Source organism: Periplaneta americana, chromosome 5 (assembly GCF_040183065.1).
Source record: "Periplaneta americana isolate PAMFEO1 chromosome 5, P.americana_PAMFEO1_priV1, whole genome shotgun sequence".
Taxonomy (NCBI): domain Eukaryota; kingdom Metazoa; phylum Arthropoda; class Insecta; order Blattodea; family Blattidae; genus Periplaneta; species Periplaneta americana.
The window spans coordinates 184,961,850-184,987,411 of record NC_091121.1 but is presented as its reverse complement, the minus strand read 5'-3'; the positions used below and the strand labels follow the sequence as shown (position 1 = coordinate 184,987,411).

The window sequence follows — 25,562 nt, the reverse complement described above, 5'->3', positions numbered from 1 at the left end:
AATCTACTGAAGCTATAGAGCTGACATTTTTACAACAGATGGGCACGTATCTTTTGTTTATGATGTAACAATAGTTGGTTTGTTATTTCAATTTTTTATAAACATTTTCCATTCGAATATTTTCAAAATTTGTAATACATTATCTTCAGTAATACGTATTTACGGTATAGGCCTATTAGATTTACGAAACCATTGTTTCAGTACCTGTAAGGCTACTAAATAAATAGGTTTATATCTATAAAATAAGTTGAGAAAATATTCCCTTTGAATAATAAAAAAAAAAGAAACTTGTGAAAAATAAGCATTAAAATGAAAACTTACATTCTTATAATGCACTTATACTTCTCAGGCAAATCTAAAAATTACCATGGATATAGTTTTAATAAGTTCTCTTCCCTTTATCTATTGAATCAGTGCTGGCCATCCCTGAATATAGCTCGACCAAGCGGCATATACCACCTCTTTCGTCTGTCTCTTTCCTTTCCGCTGTAAAGCGCTCAGGCTCTCCTGAGCTCTAAAGCGCTCGCTTGCGCCTATGGGCATCAATTGACATGACTAGTTTAGAGGAACCTTTCTTAAACATCTGGAACCAACAGTGAAACGGATTTCTGTATTTAGTCGAGTTTAACAATCTTTAAGTGAAAAAGTTCGCGCTTGAGCTGATTGTCCAGTGACGTGAATAAGTTATAGTATTCTGCATAAAGTGACCTCAAAAAATTTGTAGCCTTCCAGATCACCTCACTTAACCTCTCTAGATTTCTTCTTATGGGGTTAAGTTAAGGACAGATTATGCAAGAAGAGACCGTTGTCAATTACTGAACTCCGTAAGGCAATTAGTAGCCTAATGAAATCAGCAACACTGACGATGATACAATTCTGAGAACGTCACGGAATTTGGTACGACGGGTAAATACAGTTGTGTATGGGTGCAGTGGAAGACATTTTCAACATTTACTCTGAGGAATCTCCACAGTTAGGCCTACTGTTTAATTCAGAATAGATTGCACACGTTTACTATTATTGGTTTAGAAATTATAACTCATTAAAATTGTAAAGGTTTATATGAATCACCCTGTATTTGTCTTATTGATGTGGCTTTTCTCTTACATTTTGAAAAATAACGCAGTTTTAAATGTACAGTAGTGGCAAAAAACCCGGACCGACTCTTGTAGCTGATACAAAAGAATCCTGTGCTCTGTATTGTGTCAAACTGCGGTAATTTCAATATGGATAGTGAAGCCAGAGGTGTGTACTGCTATTTAATGTAAAAATACGCAGTTATCTTTGCGGAATAGAGGTAGAAATGTAATATTGATGCCAGATGAAAATAAAACTCTCAAAGTTTTTTCGTCTGTAAGTTTGAGACACTGAAGGAAACAAAAGACGGTAAGAATCGAACAAATGCAATAAATTTCATTGTTACAATTAATTATACAAGATGGATGTGTTTTGTGCCTAGCAAAATTTGAATCTGTGACTCTGAAATCAGCTACAAGGTTCGGTCCGGTTTTTTTGCTACTACTATATCTGTAGTGCTCGGGAAAAGTGACACAAGTCAATTTCCACAAACCTTTTTTTGATAATTTATTGACAACTTACGGAACATCTGTTCGCTTGGAAAAAAATACATAAGTATTCCTCCCATTACAATAATTCATACAGAAAAAAATCAAATCGACATAAACCAGTGTAAGTTGTCAATAAATTATCAGAAAAGGTTTGTGAAAACTGACATATCACTTTTCCCAAGCATTGCAGATATAATATTATAGATTTATTAATTTGTCCTACAGAATAAAATCTGTGATATTGACAATTAATATTTGAGGAGAAAAATTCTCATAGCTGCAGTGCATATGTCTGTGCAGATTACTGTGCACGTAACTGCGGAATCCCGGCCAAACAGTCACTCAGCTGAGTGCGCTCCTAGTATAATGGCAGTTGACATTGGACATATACGTCAACATATATGCCTAACTTGGAGTCAGGCCACAAAGGGGAACATTGAAGGAGGAAGCAAATCAAGATTTCAGGTATAACTCCCTGTAAAGTTGATTTGAATAATTTCGAGGGAAAAATTGTTCCGGAGCGGGTATCGAACCCGGGACCTTTGGTTTAACGTACCAACGCTCTACCAACTGAGCTACCCGGGAACTCTAACCGACACCGATCCAATTTTTCCCTCTATATCCGCAGACCTCAAAGTGGGCTGACAACCGTCAAGCAACCAACTTCGAGTGCACACTAACTCCATGTGACTTAAATTGTGGTTTTCTGTTAACGGACAATGACGTGTATTATGCAAATAAAGATTTCAGGTATAACTCCCTGTAAAGTTGATTTGAATAATTTCGAGGGAAAAATTGTTCCGGAGCCGGGTATCGAACCCGGGACCTTTGGTTTAACGTACCAACGCTCTACCACTGAGCTACCCGGGAACTCTAACAGACACCGATCCAATTTTTCCCTCGAAATTATTCATTGAAGGAGGAAGGTTCGGTCCGGTGCTGTGGATTGAATTCGGCGTAGCTCAGTGGTCAGTACGTAGAACAAGGACCAGGGTTCGATCCCCGGCGCCGGAGCGAATTTTTCTCCTCAAATATTGACTACTATATAAGTTAAGGCACTCATTTACAAAGACAATAGATTTTTGGAGGAATCCTTGACAGTCAGAGTCACTGGGCAGCTAGAGCATGCTTGATTCGTGTGGCGTCCCTGCACGGTCTGGCCGTGACGACAGTGGAAGGGATTGGGAGCACCAGAACAAAGCTGCACCCCGTACAGAAGAGGATAGCGGAGGCTCATGGCTCACAATGTGGTTTCTGCACGCCTGGCATGGTCATGGCTATGTACGCACTGCTCCGCAACTCTCCGACACCTACCATGTATCAGATCGAGAACGCTCTCAGAGGTAAAGTATAACATAAAAATTATATGTGAGCCGTTATACAGGGACATCATTTTATTTTTACTAACATTTAACCTGGCTATACCTTTGAATCAAGATTGAGAACCGCAAATACCGTTTGCTACACCCTTCCACTACTGGAGTTCGATGATACTGGCGTAAAATACAAACAAATCACTTTACTAGGTACAGGAGGAAAGAAAAGTAGTTCATCCATTTACGTAAACTAGAAAATATCACGCTTTTTTCTTTGATAATTTTCATTAGGTTTTTGTTTAATCAAAATACAGTACAGTATTAACAAAAAGTGTTTTTACTCACAAACTGAGTTGTCCATGCGAACGTATTCATTATGCAGTGTATATTATACTGTCTACAGCACATTAGCGTACACTGTAGAGAATGACGTTAAATTGAAAAATAATCATAATATGGATATTTAAACACATTTTTGAAAAGGGTGGCCGTTCATTTCGATGCAGGCTTCAGTTCTAATGTGCATATTATCACACAATAGACTATTGTACTTAATTCCAATTACCAGTTTCGTACTCCGTATCAGTAACTCATGTTGAAATAATTCTGTACCTACTCTATAAAAGAGTACCTTACGTACTGTAAATTCAATCTTCATTTCTGGCCGATCCGAAAAGATAAATTTACTCAGACATGCTATCTACTGTCCGTCCAAGTGGTTATATCGCAGGGACGTAGAAAGGGAGGAAATCACGTGACAATTAATTACTTAACGAGGCCCTTTTATTTAGGTTATTTTAAACAATTGTATGGGTATAATATTACGTAGACGTCCAATTCCTAACAGAAATTAATGTTCTCAGAAAAGAGCTAAGACAGCCCAGCCACTAGCCTTTACACAGGGGCGAATAGAAGCAGATGGGGGAAACCGGGATGCGACAGAAGCAAATGGACGACAGTACCTGTGCGAAAATGATTCAATATTGAAAGCTCTTTCGTCACTGGAAAACGCGAACATATTTTTGGAACGTACTGTTTACTCTGAACGTAAAGCTACTATGACTGTCTATGCGGTCTTGGATCTGTGTGGAGGACGGTTGAACTTCATTAGTAGAAGGGGTGGGAGTGAAGTACATTCAAAAACTCAGGTACAATAAAAATTGAAGTAAAAATAAAATGATGTCTCTGTATCTCAAGTGTATGAACACGATTTCTTTCACTGAATCATAATGTGATCAATTATTTTATATTGTTGTGAGGAATAAAGTGTTTTTATTTTTCATGTAAATGAGAAAGAAAGCAATAGTGAATCGTTTAGACGAGGTCTAGATTGAAATGCTTGCTGGTAATGAAAAAGGAAATTATTACGTTTCGAAGAATGCCGCTGTCTTCGTCTTCGGGTGCTCAAACCAAAGGCCTTACTATAATAATACCGGACAGCTAGCAGTTTTGCGTGCGACCGACGCTGGTGCTGCTACCTACCTGCCGGTGTGGAGATACTCGCGAAACAAGCTGTAATCAACTGCAATGTATATTGTTGCCGGGCTAGTTAATAGTTTTATTAATTAGTGCTGTGTTAAAATGTCAGGGTGTATATGTGCTGTTTATAATTGCTACAAAATTACAGCATTACAAATTGCTCCAAATCGTACTTTGGATTTCCGACAGTTCATAAAATGTGAGTCAACAACATTCTTTAGTAGGCCTAATTCCTTCGTCTTTGTGTTGATAGAAAAATACAGATTAGCTTTTTTATTTAGACCTAATAAATGAATAGAAGTTAAAATGTATTGGAAATTTTAAGGTTTTATCAAATTAAGTTTTATTGTTGTCCACATGCCTTTACTAATTATTACAAGCATCAGATTACTATCAATTTCATCTTTGCAGTTGCCAGCAATGCGTATATAAAGCATTATTGTAAATTCATTCCTAATATCAGATTGATTTTGTCTCGGTAAACCAAACAAAAAATATGTAAGAATTAATTATGGAAAGTAATATGGAGTAAACAATATTTCTCATAATGTGCAGCTCTGATATAAGATAATAATTTTACATTAAATATTATTCAACATTTCTTAAGTGTTTCATATATAATTCCACATTAATAACTCACGTTTTAAACAATACTCCGAATCTCGCTGTGTTAATATTTGTATATGTGGACGTAATTCCATCCCGCCAATGCTGCTAGTATACAGCTGTCCAGTATTATTATTAGACATCGGATTTTTAGGCACTAAAAATTGCAGTTTTAGGCGCCTAAAATAAGCTCAAAATTTGTAAAATTAGGCTCTATTTGAATGAAAATAGGCATTTTAGGCACATCAAGGTATCATACTTATTTCTTTCACTGAAATTTTTAGTTATACACTAAAATACGCGCAAAAAGTATGTTTAAACATTAAAAAAGAATACTATATTATATTTATAAACAGAGCTGCACAAATTTAATATATTGAAACTAATGAAATAATGATTATTGATATCAAGATTACTCATTTTAAGTTATTGAAATTCAGTTCCATGCTCAGACTTTATTATAATTATCTGCACAGTACACCACCAGAATTTTTTCTAAATTTTCCACAGTTAACCTTTGCCTTTTGTCACTGGGAATCATTTTGAAAGCAGAAAAACTTCTTTCAACCGAAACTGATGTGAGAGGCGCAAATTTTAAATTAGGTACAATAGAAACATCAATACTTACTGGAACATTTACACTTTCCCCCGATATCACTCTTGATACTTTTTCCAACAATGAAAATCCTACATTCTTATTTAATACGTTATCCCACTTATTTTTAACTTTTTTCCCAGTTTCGTCTAAAGCAGAATGTATGTTCACTTGAGCTTCCTTTACTATTGCTATTTGGCTACAAAGAGATTGTTTTTCACGTTCTAATTGTTCAATGCTTGCAGGTATGAAAGAAAAGTTTGATGTTATGTAGGCAATATCGTTTTTCACTCGTGAGTCATTCAGACAATCTTTCACTGCTTTCACACACGCTGCACTATCAGTTTCAGGTAATTTATCAATAACTGTGACCACTTCTTTAAAATACTTAGAATAATACACCACTGACTGAATCCAGGTTCCCCATCGTGTAACAACCGGCTGAGGTGGGAGTGGGATATCTGGAAAGTTCTCTCTGAATATTGAAATCCTGGATGGGGCTTTACAAAAACATTTTTTTGTGTTAGAAATAAACGAATTGACAAGAGGAAATTCATTCCGGATTGTTTCAGAAACCCTGTGAAGGCCATGTGCTAGACAGGTTACATGCGTGAGGTTAGGATAAAATGTTTTAAGAAGTGGAGCTGCAGCAACCATGTATGAGGCAGCATCAGTACAAAACAACAGAACTTTAGAATCGTCTATATTACCTGAGTATAAAGACTGTAGGCCTTTATTTACAAAATAAGCAATGGCTTGGCTATTCACTTTCGAAAGTTCCTTAACACATACGAGGTGTGGAATCGAAGGTCCATCAGGACTAAGTTTTCCTACTACCATATTTGCTATATACCTATTCATAGGATCTGAGGTTTCATCCACAGAGACCCATATGTAAGAATCACCTATATCCTCCCGAATGGAAGCTAAAGTTTCATTGTATATTCTGTCTAAGTAATTTTTTTCTTAGGGTCGACTCAGATGGGATATTTTGTTTGCAGTATTTTTGTAAAAACTGTCTTGAAACCGGATTTTCAATTGCATTCCAGGGAATGTTAGCAGCAACAAACGCTCTGGTTAAATCAGCATAGAAATTGCTGCTGAGATTGGATGAAGTAGGCTGTGTTAGTAAAGTTTGTTGCAGTTGATTTTTCTGCTGAGCTTTAGCCTTATGAGCCGCTCCTTGCACATGCTGCTTTAGGTGGCACTTCTTTTCTTGCGAAATCTAAAAATGTAAAGTAAACTGAATAAAAAATAAAATCCTAATTGTTGTATTGCCGTATTTCTATCACAAAGTTAGTGGGTTCGAACAATCAAAATTTTAATGACCTGCAAATACTTTAACTTTACTATCGGAATTTAAAAGGTTAAAGTATAGTGGTCTTAAAAAGAATTATACCTCAGGATAGCTCAGTCAATGTATAAATATTATAGGCCTACTCATTAAAATTAATAGAATTTATATATTTCAACTATTGTTACATACCTGTTTGCTACAAATCTTGCAGAATATTATTTTTCCATCATAAGTGAATTCTGAATATTCTGTTAGCCATTGCCGGATCAATGTAGATTTTGCACTTATATTTTTCGGCATTATCGCGTTAAACTTCACAGGAAAACGTCCTACCGCTCAAAACTTCTCAACACAAATAAGGTGAGGGAAAGAGCAACTGTTAACGAGCATTCAAATGAACCGTTGTTATTGAGATTCAATTGGACAAAAATACAAAGTTCCACTTATTGTTGCATTTCCTGGTAGTGTTAACACTAGGAGGGCCATTCTTTTAAATATTTTGTAACGGTTTACCCTACTAATTCGCAGTTTTCTCTTTCTCCAAAAATTGTGATTTTATGACACTCTGAAGGGCAGTACAGCTAATCGGTTTCAGACCGAAAACAGTCATTTTTATAGTATAGTATATCTCTGAATCGGTAGCAGCACATGTTGTGATTGTTGCCTGCTTCAAAACTAAGGTTGGTTCTTTGTCGGCATTTATGCCTCCAAACATGTTAAATTCGGTGAAATCTATTGCGAGTGTCGTGAGATTCAAAACATTTTGTTTCCTTTATCAATGGTTTCATGGCCGGTGTGAAGCAAACTTTCCACTTTTTAAATGCGTTAAATTTCGCAGTGAATGCATGTATAAATTATAAAAAGTAAGAGTAAAATGCGAAACTTTACATTGAGTTAGGCATTTTTAGGCGAATATTAACAAATTAGGCTCTAATAACCGTTTTAGGGCATTTTAGGGCACTATAAAACTCTTTGAATACCTTTCAATTTCCATGAAACACAAATATTAATAATTATTTTTACTTTTCTCCTAAAGAAACAAAATAGGCATTTGCCCTAGAATCCGATGTCTGAATTATAGTAAGGTATTTGCTCAAACCATAAGGTGAGAAGGGGTTTTTACTACTTACGATCGATACAAACATGAATCTGCCAGGTCTGCCAGTCTATTTTTATTTTTAATGAAATGTTTCGTAGTCATTGTCTAACTTACTGTTAAGACAAGTATTGTATGTTCCACATATTATTATATCTAGATTTTCTAGTGATAATTATCTTATTTGTTTTTGTTTTGTTTTTTTTTTTATCTTTTGTTAATCATTTCTCCTTATATTGCCTGTCATATGAGAACTCCTGTTACTTATCTACAGTAATGTCGAAGAGGACCTCGAGTGACATTTATTAGCACTATTTCATAAATAATATATCCCTAAAATTCGCTCACAAAATGTTAATAATTGTATATTTATGAATACTTAACCTATTCAGACATTTTGAAGTCGAAACAGATGAATAACGATTACTGCAATAAAGAAATTGAATGTTATTCAGTAATGCCAATTGAGAAAAGCAAAATACAGGTTTAACAATGTTAATTACATGTACTACGCTTTTCTCTTGTTATTATAACAGAAATACGTTTTCATTATCTGCTGAAATCATAATTTAATTTAAACATTTTATAATATAATTGGAAATAACCTAATTGGTACATTAATTAAATGAACAATTGTTATGAAGGAGTGTCATTTTCTTTAGATACAATGGACATGGAATTAGAAGATGAAGATGTAGATATGGAAGTAGGATTTCGCACTTTATTTAGTACAACGGATTTATGCTCATCGATTTACGTGGAAATAGTTGGCGACATTGTCTAAACAAAAGAACGAACATGCGATAAATTAATAGTGATAAATCGAGCTGCAGAAATTATCGCGATGTATGACTGTGATTGGTTAGAATTCAAAATTTCGTTACACTTTATTGGCCGAAAATAGAGTGACGTCATATAAACGAAATAGTCATCATTTCCCCTTTTTACGTGTTTATCGTATGCTCTATACTGCACTATATTTATACTATTATTATTATTATTAGTAGTAGTAGTAGTATTGTCTCATCTTTCTATACATTGTATAACTTATGTCTCACGCATTTCGACTCACTATTTACATTTTATTATCCTTTTTTTTTCTTTATTTCTACTTACTTTTTCCATTGTAGTATGATTATCTCCTTTAATTTTTTGTACAGTGGAGTCCATTCGTTGTTCATAAATGGTGGGTAAAACTATTAGCCAATCAAAGGTCATTTTATACATTTGTACGTACTGTCTATTACATTATTGGTCTTCTGTGCCCGTCCCTACCTAGACGATATAACCAATGCCGAACGATGAACTCAATGATTGGTAGACAGAGAACGTGGTGTAAACAACAGGGTGAGTATAAACTCTGTACATGCTTGTCTCTAACCACACAGCAGATTTCCTACACGTTCAACTTAATTTTTTGTCTGAGTAAATGTATTATGAAAGGTTTTCAGACTAAATGACTTAAAATATTTTTGTCGTTAATGTTAAAACGATTATTTTATTTAGAGGAGTTACCACTATAATTATTTACTCTTATATATTTGTATGTGCATATATATTTAGACACTAAAATAATTCTTATTTAAGTTTGTATTTTCAGGTATAAGTGAAAATGAATTTCTTTCTTCTTCTTTACCGTATCTTCTGATGTCAACGTCCAACATGAGCAAAGCACTCGCCTATCAGCAACGTACTGAGTGGTGTTCCTGTAGTGGGCGGAGTCAGCTAGCTTTCCAAATTAGAAGTTTCCGTAACAGAAGTTTCCAACGGAGGGACTGCACTGTACTGCATTTGGTGTATTTTTAATGTTTTTTCGAATAGTAGTTTTACTCCTGGTTGAGCGTTAGAGAAGGTCCTATGGCCTTAACTCTGAAATGACTGCCATCAGTGTACTTCATACGTGGGGTGTAACTTTAATAGTGGCAACACTGCTGCAAAAGCGAAACGAGGCGGAGTTAATTGTTGTCACTTCTACCACATGTTAGTCTATGTCTGCCCCCCCCCCCTCCCCAAAGGACTCTTCCGACCAACGAGTCTTTCTATCTCGTTGCTTCCGTCCGACTCACAGCGCATGCGTTTTGGAGAGTTGAAGTTACAGCTCGTCCAAGTCAAGTCTGCGAGTGGGGATATCGGAATGGAATGTAGAGACAAAACACAGTTGCCACATAGGTCACTTGACGCTCAGATTTCAACGTGTGCACATCGTTTAAAATACACTACGGAGCGCACGCATTTGTTGTTCTTGTCTTCAGATAAAGGCAACAGTTACGCTGCCTCCCCCCTCATGCAACTTTCTTTCCTACGCCCACGCTTGCCAATCAGAACGCCAAACCTCACTGTCAAGCAGAAGTAGAAGTACAGTCTATTTCAAAGCGTCTTAAATTGTTACCGCTCTATGAACTGAAGCAGAGTAGGAAAACTTTGCCGTCATATGAGACTGTACTGGTCTCCTCTCGTTACCGCCTCCTTTCACTACAGAACTGCCTCCAACTTCCCCTATCGGCTCGCAGACTTAACTTCGTCGAGCTGTAGTCTCCTGTTAGTTACAGCTCTAAGCGGTTGTGTTTCGCCATATTTCGTCATCCTAACACATACCGTCCCGCAAAGACAGAATGTTAATGCACAGTATTTCCGTCATTTTTGGAGCTTAATCTGAGACCAGCGTTACGAAGAAAGCGCCCACACGTTTTGCAGAACCCTCCCATCATTTTGTAGCATAACGCAGGGGCGCATATGGCACTGCCTGTAGTTGATTTGTACCGTCGCTGGGGGTGGGAAGTGCTTTTCCATCCACCACATTCACCGGACTTAATCCCCTGTGATTATGACTTAATCCCAGATATGAAGGAACCACTTCGTGACGTTCGATTCCGGACTGTTCCCGATATTCTGCAGGCAGTAGGGCGGTCCATCAGACACATCAACACAACAGGAGCTGCTACAGGGATACTACGACTTCCACATCGCTGGCAACGAGTTGTAGACAATGCTGGTTACTACATTGAAGGACTGTAGAAGTTTCACAGATGTATCACTTGTATATTCGTAACAAGTAAATAGTTGCCATTACTAAAGTTACAACCTGTGTATACGGAAGGATCGGAGTGAAACCAAGTATTACAATACATCGTTTTTGCGAACTTATAGGTCTACTGTTACTAGGTGTGATCACGGGTATAACTCAAATTTTTTGGGTAGGCTAAGCCTCAAAAGCCTCTTAAGAGCTTCGCCACTGGTGTTTAATCTATACTAATAATAAATCTGTAGCCAAAATTTTTCTGGTAATTTTCGATTTTCTAAAAATAATTGGTGTTAACATGTATAATTAACCATCCTGAAACCGAAAATCGCTTTTTTTAAATTTTTGTTTGTATGTCTGTCTCTCTGTCTGTCTGTATGTTTGTTACCTTTTCACGCAATAATGGCTGAACGGATTTCGATGAAAATTGGAATATAAATTAAGTTCGTTGTAACTTAGATTTTAGGCTATGCTATACGGCATTCAAAATACGTCATTTAAAAGAGGGGTTATAAGGGGGCCTGAATTAAATAAATCGAAATATCTCGCTTATTATTGATTTTTTGTGAAAAATATTGCATAAAAGTTTCTTTAAAATGATTTCTGATAAATTTTATTCTTTGAAAAATTTTGATAGGACTGATATTTAATGAGATAAATGAGTTTTAAAATTAAAATAACTGCCATCTAAGGCGGTGTATTGAAATAAAATACAAATGGCTTCGTCTATAAGGGGCCTTGGACACAACAATCGAAAGCTATGAAACATAGCCTACAGACAATATTTCTGTGTTTGTATGAAGTAATATAGGAAGCTAAATTAACCGATTTGTATAATTAATTATTATTTCATCATTGGAAAGTGTAGTTTCTCTAGATGGACATAATGCTATAATGTTATTACAGTAACTTGTGAGTGAATTGAGGACAGGTAAGATTAAAATAGCTTCTTATGCACAGAAAGCTTGATAGGTTATTCTGTATATTCATTTCCTGTATTTCTTAAAATAATGTTTATGAACATTTTCATTTTTATCTCAGAGAATTAACGAACAACGAGAGTGTATTGATTTAGTATGCAGTAATAGTACGTTAGCTTAGCAATCCATTATTTATTAATTCAGATTTTAACTATGCTCAATTGAATGGTGTTAAAATACATAAAATATATATGCAATAAATGCAATGCAAAAAAATTGGGTAATGAGCCAAGCAGATTATGTTGCGCTGTTGTAAAAGCTGTTCCTCCTGAGATTCAAGAGCTCCCACAACAAATTAAAAACTTTCTAATTCGAGTACATCCGTTATCAACACACTTTTTACATAATATAATATAATATAATATAATATAATATAATATAATATAATATAATATAATATAATATAATATAATATAATATAATATAATATAATATAATGAAATGTAATGTAATGTAATGTAATGTAATATAATATAAACATAATAATAAATCTGTAGCCAAAATTTTTCTGTTAATTTTCGCTTTTCCAAAAATAATTGGTAATAACAATTAATAACATGTTAAAGGAATTGTCATTGCACCAAATGAGTGGTCTGTGGATCAAAATGATCGCATTTTAATATTTTAAATACAATTTAAATTAAGTAACATATTAAACGATTTATCCTTCTATCAAACACGAATGTTCCCTGGATCAAACGTCCTATTTTAATTATGTAATTACTTTATATTTATTTATAACAGGTGCAGCGGAGCGCACGGGTACGGCTAGTATCGTAATAAATGTTTACTTGTGAAGCTATCTAGCAAATGTTAACATTGCCCATTTTTATTTAGGAAATCTCTGCAGATGCACAGGATATCGGCCGATCTTGGAAGGTTTCAGTAGCTTTGCACAAGATGGGAAACAATGGAAGACTCTGGCCAATGGAATGGATTCTAGTGATGGTGAATGTCTACTTGGAGATAAATGTTGCAAAAATAGAACAAATGGTGGTACAGATATTGAGAGTCAAGCAGTACATCTATTTAACAAAAATGAGTACACGCCATTTGATCCATCACAGGAGGCAATCTTTCCTCCAGAATTGCAGGTACGTAATTATTCTGAGTGCATCTAATAATGTCTAATATTGCTATTACTGCAATTATAACGCCTGCTCTGATTCTATTCTCTATTTTTTTCTCTCCCTGTCTCATTTTCTTGAGACTTTTTCACTGTAACTCAAGAAATAATTCCGTTCAGTGAATCAGTAAAGAACTTAGGTGTATATATAAGTATCCAATACTTTAGAGGTGCTAGTATGCATCAAGACAAGAAAATAATGTCTAATAAACATGGGTCCTACAACACATAGTCTACTTTCTGAGATCTGAACACTTGTTCATAGGAGGTGCTGAATGTGACGTCCATTCATGGCAATGCATTTCTTTGTCCTTCGGCGTAAGGAATCACGCACTCTTTGAAATTTGTTTTAATACGTTGATAAGAAAGTCCTGATTACGATCCCCAGTTAATCCCTGTGGTAGCACGTATGGCCCTTAATCTATCGCCAAGAACGCCTGCCCATACGTTGATTGAGAATCGGTGCTGATGCCTTGTTTCTTCAACTGCATGGGGATTTTCATCAGCCCACACATGCTGATTACGAAAATTCACAACACCATCTCTGCTGAACCCCGCTCATATCCGCAACCAGACTTTTGTTTTCAGTATTCCATGCCAGGGGTGTCAACTACGGTATGATTATCTGGTAGTCTGCTGTATTGTAGGGCAGAGAAATGCACTGTCATGAATGGACGTCATATTGAGCACCGGCTATGAGCAATTATTCAGATCTCAGAAAGCATGTGTCGTAGGACCCATGTTTATTAGACATTATTTTCTTATTTTGATGCATACTATCACTCCTAAAATATTGGATACTTTTTTAATACCCTGTATATATATAATGTTATGTTTTATTTAACGACGCTCGCAACTGCAGAGGTTATATCAGCGTCGCCGGATGTGCCGGAATTTTGTCCCGCAGGAGTTCTTTTACATGCCAGTAAATCTACTGACATGAGCCTGTCGCATTTAAGTACACTTAAATGCCATCGACCTGGCCCGGGATCGAACCCGCAACCTTGGGCATAGAAGGCCAGCGCTATACTAACTCGCCAACCAGGTCTACTCTATATATATGCCTATTATATATGGATAAAAGTTTAAATTGGAATATTGAAGTTGCAGAAACTTGCAAAAAAGTATTCTCATTAATCCACTTGTTTAGGCGACTGAAAGATTTTCTACCCTTTTCCCCGAAAAAAAAAATAGTGCAAACACTCGTGATGCCCCACTTCGATTACTGTGATATTCTGCTTACTGACCTAAGCGTTACTTCGGCGCAGAGACTACAACGTGTTCATAATATGTGCGTCCGTTTCGTCTGCAATATTCGCCGGGCTGATCACGTGACACCATCCCTCGCAATGTTGTCCTGGCTCCGTCTAGAAGATCGTAGGAAAATCCACTGTCTTTCCCTTCTCTTTCACATATTACATTTCTCCACTCCTGTCTATCTTGCGTCTCGTTTTCAAAATTTATCCACCCATCATAACCTAGACACACGATCACAACACTCCTCAATATTATCCATTCCCTCCCACCGAACATCCTCATATTCATCTTCTTTCACTGTGGCTGTTCCTCGGCTTTGGAATTTCCTACCGAGTAAATGTCAGGGACTGTCAGACATCAAACCAATTTAAGAATAGGCTAACGAAATATTTTTCTAACAATTCTTGTTAATAATAATAGTTGCTTCAATTTTCTCAATGTTTAATGGTTGTTATTACAAGACAAATATTTAAATTATTTCATTACTGTCACTATTATTGTTATTGCTGCTGCTACTACTATTATTACTATTTCTTACTACTTCTTGTGGTAGCACGTATGAAGTGTTTTCTTGTTCTCTATTTTTTTTTGTCTCTTCCGGCAACCTGGTCCACCTCCTATTGTTTCATTCGTTTCTGTTGCTAACAAGAACTGTTAAAATACTGACTTACTTACTTAATGGCTTTTAAGGAACCCGTAGGTTCATTGCCGCCCTCACATAAGCCCGCAATTGTTCCCTATACTGAGCAAGATTAATCCAGTCTCTACCATCATATCCCACCTCCCTCAAATCCATTTTAATATTATCTTCCCATCTACGTCTCGGCTTCCCCAAAGGTCTTTTTCCCTCCGGCCTCCCAACTAACACTCTATATGTATTTCTGGATTTGCCCATACGTGCTACATGTCCTGCCCATCTCAAACGTCTAGATTTAATGTTCCTAATTATGTCAGGTGAAGAATACAATGCGTGCAGCTCTGCGTTGTGTAACTTAAATACTGACTAATAATAGTTTATGTCTGCAGCTTTCATCAAAATTTGAAGAAAAGACTTTAATTCTTCAAGGAAAGAGGATCACTTGGTATCGACCAACAACGCTTAAAGAGCTGTTAAATCTGAAGTCACGTTTTAAAAACCAAGCACATATAATTGTTGGTAACACAAATGTAGGTAAGTTCTGCAATTTTGCGTTTAAGTACATAATTCTTATGGGATATTATCATTGCTAAGATTCTGAACTCTTGATTTACTATGTACCAAACTTTAAGCATTAATGTGATTTTACTATGATTATTACACTCTTACTACGTCCTACTACTTTTGACCAATAAAACGGTACGAAAGGACGTATTTCAACCAATCATGGCTGATTATCGCACAATTTTATCGCGTCCCTAGCATTTGTTTAATTTTATCGCGTCCCTAGCATTTGTTTCTTTGTTTGCCAACATTTGAAACTGCGCTGGTCTGGACGTCAAAAAAAAAAAAAAAATATATATATATATATATATATATATATATATATATATATACTGTATATATATCTATATATAAAATTACAAACCACTCCAGTTGATGCACAGCAGTTTCAAATATGACTCGCATTGGCATTCAAGGACAAGAATTAATAAAAATCACTTATCATACCTATGCATCTTCTGAAATCCGATTTACAAATAAATGAAGAGCACCATTCGGAAATACTGAATAAGTTGAATACACCATATAGGCCTAAATCAACGAGTTCCACTTCTATTACGCACACGTCCAATATAACATCATTTGAACCACCAACCACATTCAAATTTGAAAATTGTGCATTCAATAATTATTCTTTTTAAAATTATTCATTCGGAAATTCTGAATAAGTTGAATACACCATGTAGGCCTAAATCAACGAGTTCCACTTCTATTACGCACACGTCCAATATAACATCAATTGAACCACCAACCACATTCAAATTTGAAACTTGTACATTCAATAATTATTCCTTTTAAAATTATTCATGTTTATTTTTTATGTCATCGTCGTTAATTAAAACTTTTCTAACACTTGTGTATATTAGGTTATGTTATAGCTTCTGCTCTGAGAGGATAAAAAGAACTTCTGCTATATGATATTATGGATAGTCACGTATCAGAGATTGTTTAATATTAAGATTTATTGAATAGTAATCATTACAGTGTCTGTATAAAGACACTACTGCCATCTAGCATGCATCTAGCGTAATATTTGTAATGTTGAGATGGTACAATAATACATTTGAAGACAGTTGTATTTTCGTAAGTCAATTAATATTTTATTGTATTGGAGTACTTCGTTACTTCTAATCTTTATATACTTTCTTCTAATCGTGTAATAGTCAATTAAATCCCACTCGAGTTTTGATTTTCTCTAGATAAATCAAAACGTCTAGTGAGATTACTGTTGATTATGTTATTGCAATATGCGGATTACTTCTATTTAAGGTTTGGTAGAAGCTAAAAGCCAGTCTCCACCATGCCCAGTTCTTATCCATCCATGCATCGTCTCCGAGTTGACGACAATTACGGAAAACAGTACCGGCCTTCGCGTTGGGGCTGCTGTGACCATAAGTAGACTACAAGAAGCCCTGGAGACTTCAATTAGCTCTCAGCCTGGTACGTTAATAAAATGGTTTGTGTTTCTACGCTCCTCATTCTGTCCAAACTGGGACGTAAATAATAGGTCCTTGGTTTGTTTGTAAGTTTTTTGTGGTTCGATTCTAGTTTCGGCAACTCCTTTCATAAAATTGACGAGCAAGTTAGTTTTTAACTACTTTTATTCTATAAATTGTTAAGTTTACAACCATCATTTTAGATAACAGCACACGGCTACGAGCGCACTGCTCGATGATAGCACAAACGATAAATTCTGGTGTGCCTCAAGGTTCCAATCTTGGTCCATTATTGTTTTTATTGTTTGTTAATGATATTGTGAATTGTGTACAACATTCTAAAATTTTATTATTTGCGGATGATATTAAATTGTATAAAGAAATCAAAACTATATCAGATTGTAAGCTACTTCAAACAGATATTACAAACTTACATATATGGAGTATTAATAATAAATTGTTATTTAATATAAATAAGTGTATACATATGACCTTTTCTAGATTGAAAAATACAATTAAGTTTTCATATAAAATAGAGGCAAAAGTTTTACCAGCAGAAAATGAACATAAAGATTTAGGTATATTATTTAGCAGCAATTTTACATTCTATAGTCATATTAATAATATTATAAATTTGTCCTATAAAAGTTTAGGTTTTGTTATGAGAAATTCTTATAAATTCAAAGTGAAAACTATAATAATTTTGTATAATTCTATTGTTCGATCTAAATTACAATACGCTGCTGTTATCTGGAACCCAGTTACTAACAAATATATTCTGTTACTAGAAAAAATTCAAAATAAATTTCTAAAATGGTTATATTACAGACTTTATGATTATCCTACCTATGAGAGTTATGCTACAATGCTTCAACATTTCCATTTTACTAGTTTGCAAATTAGACGAAATTGTCAATCTTTAAACTTTCTTTATAAAATTATTAACAATAAGTTGGACTGTGTTGGTTTATTTTATTATGTAACATTATATGCACCTAAGCTTAAAACGAAATTTCGAAATTTGCTTTACATACCAAGGACAAATACTGAATCCCACAAAAATTCCCCAGTTTTCCAAATGTTACAGATACAATAAATTACATCCTCATCCGAATGTTGATATTTTCAATATGAATTTCTCTAGATTCAGAATTATGTGTTATCATATTTTACAGAATATTGTTGTTAGTTAATTTGGAGCTACTTTCACACCTTATTTCAATTTCTCTTTTTTTCTTTCTCTTATTTCTATTTTGTTTCAGTTTTTAATAAGTGTATGTTTCCTTTAACTTGTTTATGTTTTATCAATTATTTGTTAGTCGTGAACATTGCAATTGGTCTTGCCTGTTATGTTCATCAACAAATAAATAAATAAATAAATAAAAATAAGAAACGCCGCGCGCTGGATTCAACTTGCATTGGGAACACAAAGTACTGCGTTGCACCGCATTTCGCAGAAAACAAACTGTATGTCCTATAGTATGGGTATAATTAGGCCTAAATGATATAATTATTAGATTTTCCTCCTTGGGGAATATTGGTGAATGCGATTTTAGATTTCAGTTTTTACCCACTAGATATAAATCCATTATCTGCATTTTCTTTATTCTTGTCTCTTCCGGTCACTGTATATTGTATGAGGTGACAAAATAATTATACGTTTTGCATTGCCTTGTATGTGTGTATTCTGTTTCAGAACACAAGACCAGACTGTTTTCAGCTATCGTGAACATGATTGAAGTCTTCGCTTCACAACAGATTCGCAATGTTTCTGTAAGATTTATGACTTATTTTAGTTAGTATACTAATGGTGAAATCAGTGCTTCGAAATAGTAATATACGTTACAAGAGCGGTATGTTGACGTTTTCATGGTCGAGGAAAAGATTGAAAAAGCGAAACGTAGTTGAGCTTTTTTAATTTCCGAGAACATGAAAACAAACATACCGCTCGTGTATCGTACATTATTTTGTGCGAAAATCGTTTATTACTTACCTGAAATACGAATTTCTAATTAGTTGCAATGAAATATCCATGTTGGTTTCTGTTTAATGACGGCAACTACGAAAAACTTAATATCTTTCTTCAACATTGTTGCTATAAAATATTTTCTGTGTTTACTATACTCCAGCAGGCCGTGATATACGTCTGTCTTTTTTTTCCCCCAGTCTATAAATGCGAACTTAAAACAAACGGTAAGGTTATGTAATGATTTATTTTTCATTTTAATATTTTAAAAAATATTATTTATATAACATATTGCAGTAATAACATCCGCATCAGGAATCTTGTTGATTTTTTCACGGCTTCCTTAATGTTATTTGTATCAGGAATGCAATAAGTTTCGTGGAGTAGTAGACTTTACTTAATTTTTTGCAAATATTTAAAAACAATAATTAACATTGCAATTTAGGTGAAATTGCAGTGGTAAGTTTCCAATTTATAATTATTACTATGTTAAACGTCTCTAAAAATAATATGTTAAAAGCCTAAAACAGTAAAATGAATGTCGCGCTTAAGCGGTAAGAAGAGGGAAATTGTTATGTGTGTTACGTTGGGAATACTGAATGTGGTATTTCACACTTACCGCGTATTGGTTCTGTGCGGAAAACAAGCAAATACGCACGATCTCGCACAAAATTCTATTCGTCTGGATCTGTAGACATACACTGAAATAAATAGAATGTCTCAGTGTTTGGAATTACGTATAATGTCGAGAGAAGTATACGAATGCAAAGAACTCGACATTGCAACAAGACGTGTTTTTCTTAGTTATCTTAAACTTAAAGCAAAGTTTCCCAGACGAGTATTTATGCGCCTATCAACAATAAACAATAACTGATATGTTTACAACTTTTCACTAATAATTTTGGAGAACGCGTCATTTTTTAAAATACTGTGGCCTCAACGCTCTTCAGGTGTAGCACCACCAGGCCTTTATATAAAGTGCAAAACAGCAAAAGTGCAGTGTTACGAGATCACCCGTGCACATTTTATGAATTGCAAGCTAGCTACAATAATAGCGTAAATAGGGAGCATTTCACAACAAAATCTAGTGAAATTATTCGAAAAAAAAAAAAATAAAACGGATCCAGACCTTATGGACGTCACTTTCAAAATATATTATTACCTACTGGTGGAAGTGTACAGTGACATTCTGAACACCCTGTGTAACTAAAAACTATTTTGGAAAGACGATCAATATTTACCCTCAATTAACTTGTTAAATTTCTTTTATTAAAATAAGCCATGTTTATTTGAAGATATCATTAAAAGTCAATGCATTTAATTTTAGTGTGGATTTTAGTTGATTGTTGAATAACATCACAATTTATTTCAGTGCGTGGGTGGTAACATAATGGTGTCCAGTCCGCTTTCTGACCTCAATCCAATTTATATGGTTTCTGGATGTGAGCTCGAAGTCCAAAGCCAAGGTAAGGTATTATAATGTATTATTATGATTTAATCTTTGAAATGTACCAATTTTAACACCATAGCCATCATCATAGTCATTAATTTATTAAACATTGTCGTCATCATCATCATCATCATCATCATCATCATCATGTTTCGGGTTTTTAACCCATTCATTCTTCATTCCGAACTAACACTAGACAGTCGCCCTCTACAAGGTGTCTTCCTTAAGCCGTTCATTTTTGTTTAGGCAGCCCAAATAACAGTCGATACATGTTGGAGGTATTTAATGGTTTTGTAGGCGGAAACAGTACTGGGCATAACGTTCACTGACGTGGATGTTACGAAATTATTATAGCCTTCATATAGTATAATTTTATGTTGAACACGTGCTGTCTATCTGATATGTTAATTATATATTTTCTTTCTCCTTTCCAACGTTTATAGGTTTTAAAATTTTACACTTTTCAAATAAACAATTCAATCAAACAACCAACCAATCCAAACCAATTGAATCAGTCGGAGCTAAAAGAAACTGAGTCATTTTTCACAACCTTTCAGGAGAAGCAAGAAACATTCCACTAATAACACAAATATTATATTTTTATGTTATAGAAGACAAAAGAATATTTAAAAGTCTTAGTTCCTTCTTCCACCGTTCGATGCGCATGACATCCGTTGCTCAAATTGTTGCATAACCCAAAACTGCATGCTTTGACTTAGTTCCTTTTAGCTCCGACCGATTCAATTCAACCAATCAATCAATCAATCAACCAACTAAACCATTTCAATCAATCAGTCCAATTCAATCAATCCAACCCGATTCAATCAATCACTCCAACCCGATTCAATCAATCAATCCAACCCGATTCAATCATTCAATCAATCCAACCCGATTCAATCATTCAATCAATCAAACCCGATTCAATCATTCAATCAATCCAACCCGATTCAATCAATCAATCCAACCCGATTCAATCAATCAATCCAACCCGATTCAATCAATCAATCCAACCCGATTCAATCAATCAATCCAACCGATTCAATCATTCAATCAATCCAACCCGATTCAATCAATCAATCAATCAATCAATCCAACCCAATTCAATCAATCAATCCAACCCGATTCAATCAATCAACCAATCCAACCCAATTCAGTCAATCAATCAATCCAACCCAATTCAATCAATCAATCAAACCCAATTCAATCAATCAACCCAACCCAATTAAATCAATCAATCCAAATCAATCAATCAATCCAACCCAATTCAATCAACCAATAAATCAATCCAACCCAAATCAATCAATCAATCCAACCCAATTCAATCAATCAATCCAACCAAATTCAATCAATCAATCCAACCCAATTCAATCAATCAATCCAACCCAATTCAATCAATCAATCAATCAATCCAACCCAATTCAATCAATCAATCAATCCAACCCAATTCAATCAATCAATCCAACCCAATTCAATCAATCAATCAATCCAATCCAATTCAATCAATCAATCCAACCCAATTCATTCAATCAATCAATCCAACCCAATTCAATCAATCAATCCAATTCAATCAATCCAATTCAATCAATCAATCAATCAATCCAATTCAATCAATCAACCAATCAACCCAATTCAATCAATCAACCAATCAACCCAATCAATTAATCAATCAACAAGCCCAATCCCAACCCCAAGCAACCAATAATGTATATTTGTCAGAATTACAATAGCATAATTATAGACAATAAAACAAACAGATTAAAATTCCAAGTTCATATGGCCGTCGAAAAATTTATTAATATGATAAAAAGGATTATCTAAAAGCCATTTTTTAAAACAACTTTAAATCTAAATAAGCTAATTGAGTGGGCATTCTTAGGCAATCTGTTAAACATATCTCAAGAAATAACACTGAACCATTTCTAGGTCTTTGTCAACCTGGCCGTAGGTGTTACAATATGATGATTATTTCTAGTAGTGTAACTGAAGCGATTTCTTGGTTTGACATTTACTAGTGTCATGTACCGTTTTAAAATATGAATTACTTCAGTCATTTAACAGTTGAAATTTAAGCAAGCAATGTATTTTCAGAAAGAGGCCTGAGAACCATAGTAATCAATCAGACGTTTTTCAATGGAAAGCCGGGAAAACGCAACGTCATTGAGGATGATGAGGTCATCTTGGCAGTAAATATTCCATACACAAAAGAAGTAAGTACCTCCAACTACATTATGTAACACAAACAAGGTATGTATTAATATTGTATATCCATGTCATTCGCTATTAATATTAATGCTTCTACGTTTTATTGTATCAATTATATTTCACTTGTGATAGTGTGGAAGACAAAGTCTCATGGTCTTAACTCTACCAGAATAATTAAATAATTACATAATTAAACAATTAAAATTAAACAAATAATTAAATAAATAATCAAACAAATAAAGAAATAAATATTAAAAAAATTAATCAATCAAACAATTAATTAAATAATTAATCAATTAATTAAATAAAATTATTGAACAAATGAATAAGTAAATAAATAAATAAGTAATTAAGTAAATAAGTAAATAAATAAATACATAAATAAATAAACGCATAAACAAATAAACAAACGAAGAAAGAAAGAAAGAAACAAACAAACGAAGAAAGAAAACAAAACAAAAAAAAAACAAAAACAAACAAACAAATGAATAAATGAATAAATAAATAAATAAATAAATAAATAAATAAATAAATAAATAAATAAATAAATAAATAAATAAATAAATAAATAAATAAAAATAAATAAATCTCTTTTGTATATTAGTAATTTTTTTAGTTTATTATCAAGGCCAGCCAATAAATGGCAAGAATGCTTCTTCAACATGTTTGATGAGCGGTCCTAAGGACTTAAAAAATCATTGCAATAAAAGGAGGTTGCGCAATAAGCCAAAAATTGCGGTGCTTGCCTACGGGCCCTCTTCCGAAAGAAAAAAATGGTGTTCAAATGCAGTGGAAGATATTTGGATTTTTGCAAAGTATCGTAGATGCAGAAATATCCAAAGTGTCGGACCTAGTAGCTGCGAAATGCTGGGTTGTATTTTCTGTGTCTATAACTTGCTACAGAAACCGAAATCTTGCATGAGATATAGGATTACTTAACAAGAAATCAGTTTAAAGACATGTGTTATTTTATTTTGCAGAATCAGTATGTTGAAGCTTACAAGCAGTCCAAGAGACACTATGTGGACAGTGCTGTTGTCAACATGGCCGTCAATGTTGAGTTCGAGTCAGGAACCAATAACATAGAGAATATTGAAATTGCATTTGGTGGAATATCATACAGAACTGTCTGTGCTCAGAAAACAAGAGAATTTCTTCTGAGAAAGTAAGTTCTTACAAAAGAAAAGTTTTAGCACAAGAAACCTAGTTGCATGCAGTCAACGTACACAGGGTCTTTCCGAATTCATTACACAAACTAGGGTGTAATTGGGGAGGGCAAGACAAACATTTCCTGTCAGACAATATGGGATCGGCTACTCGTTATCCCGCTACATGATGATGAAGTATTAACAAAGACTGTTAAGGAAAACATTGGAAATGTATCGTTTCTTAATTACATTTGTTGAAAATCCCCTCCATTCATCTGCAAAGCATACAGTTGCGCACTTTATTTATTATGATGCTTTCTGTTTACATTTCCTTAGATGAACTGTACAAAATGTCTACCACCTGTCTAAATACAGACAGTATCTCGTCCAAATTTCTGGCATAGCTTTTATCTCACAGCCTTGCAGAATTCGTTCATGGAGAGTTCCTTTATTATCCACACGAGTCGAATACACCAACCTAAGTGTCCCCACAGAAAAATGTGCAATGGATTGAAATCCGGTGAGCGTGGAGGCCAAACATGTTCGGATCTGGATGAGACGACGAACCGTGGCTTGTATTCAAGCAGAAGTTCATCGAATGAAATGTAAACAGAATGCATCATAATCATTCCAGCAAACAAACGCACTAGAGCAGCGGTGGCGAAAATTTAATCATGCGCCGAGTCACTGTGTAACCTGCAACGTGCATAGCATCTATGGAGGGAGGCGGACACCCGAAGGGGAAGTGAAGCAACTGTCTGACTTATTAACGGATTTTCATTTTCCTTACGTCAAGCACTTAAATATAATTTTATACAGTACAAGGCTACAAACTAATGTTTAGTACGTGTAACGAAGAAAGAAATGAAGAATAAATGAACCATATCACAACCTAAAATTAACTGTCTTCAGAATGTCTCTGCGACAGAGTTTCAAACTCAGGAATAATGTCACTTACTGCCAGTCGTAGTTGATCACGAAGGTATTTGTTTGTCAGTCGTGATATAAATTTGGTTTTTACTATTTTCATTGTTGAAAAAAAATTTTTACAAACGTAAGTTGTAGCGAACATGGCTTCAACAGAGCAAGCGAAAGAATGAAGCTTCGGATATTTATTTTTTGGCAAAGATTTCAAAGTTCAACATTTGTCAAGTTCTTACATCTAGCTTTCATTTGGCATCACATTGTAAATTTGTGAGTTCAAATTGAAGAGCTAACCGCATTATTCGTACATCTGCTGAAAAAGGATCGAAGTACAGAGATGATGATGATGATGATGATGATGATGATGATAATAATAACAACAATAACACTTAACTTTTTAATGTTTCATCAGTAACATGTAGTGTAATGCCGTTTTATGTTATACAACCGTTTTCCTCGTAATACTTGTGAACAAATCATACATTTAATATTCTCATCATATTGACAGCAAAAAAATGCGTCCTCCCATCCTACTTGGAACTTTCGTACATGGTTTCGAGAGAGACATATGCCACTCGCAGGTCAGAGACAATTACAAATGGAACGGAGTTTGACTCCAGTGAGTGAGAGGGTGGGGGTTGGCGGAGGTCAGAAGCAAGCGAAAGGCACAGCTATCACTGCGAGCCACAATGCCTCGCGAGTCACGTTCTCGCCACGGCTGCACTAGAGTGTACTATGATGATACGTGCAAGACCTACTCAGAAACCAAGCATTTTCGAATCCATGTTGGTATAACCATTTTTTCTTCTGTACATTTGAGGAATCCATACCTGAAATTGCTCACACTTTTTTTGTTACACACTATATAGTTACTCGTAATGGGTAAATTTCAGTCA

General features: G+C 34.7%; 1 protein-coding gene across 1 annotated transcript in view; it reads left to right on the top strand.

The window, feature by feature from the left end:
- LOC138700323 (xanthine dehydrogenase-like) overlaps positions 1–25,562 on the top strand; it is a 129,667-nt gene that overhangs the window by 26,587 nt on the left and 77,518 nt on the right. Inside the window, exons 4-11 of the mRNA XM_069826866.1 lie at positions 2,676–2,911; positions 12,794–13,050; positions 15,366–15,510; positions 16,810–16,980; positions 18,673–18,749; positions 20,315–20,408; positions 22,481–22,599; positions 23,575–23,759. Of these exons, the coding sequence (XP_069682967.1) occupies positions 2,676–2,911; positions 12,794–13,050; positions 15,366–15,510; positions 16,810–16,980; positions 18,673–18,749; positions 20,315–20,408; positions 22,481–22,599; positions 23,575–23,759 (1,284 nt within the window). The remainder of the gene's footprint in view (positions 1–2,675; positions 2,912–12,793; positions 13,051–15,365; positions 15,511–16,809; positions 16,981–18,672; positions 18,750–20,314; positions 20,409–22,480; positions 22,600–23,574; positions 23,760–25,562) is intronic.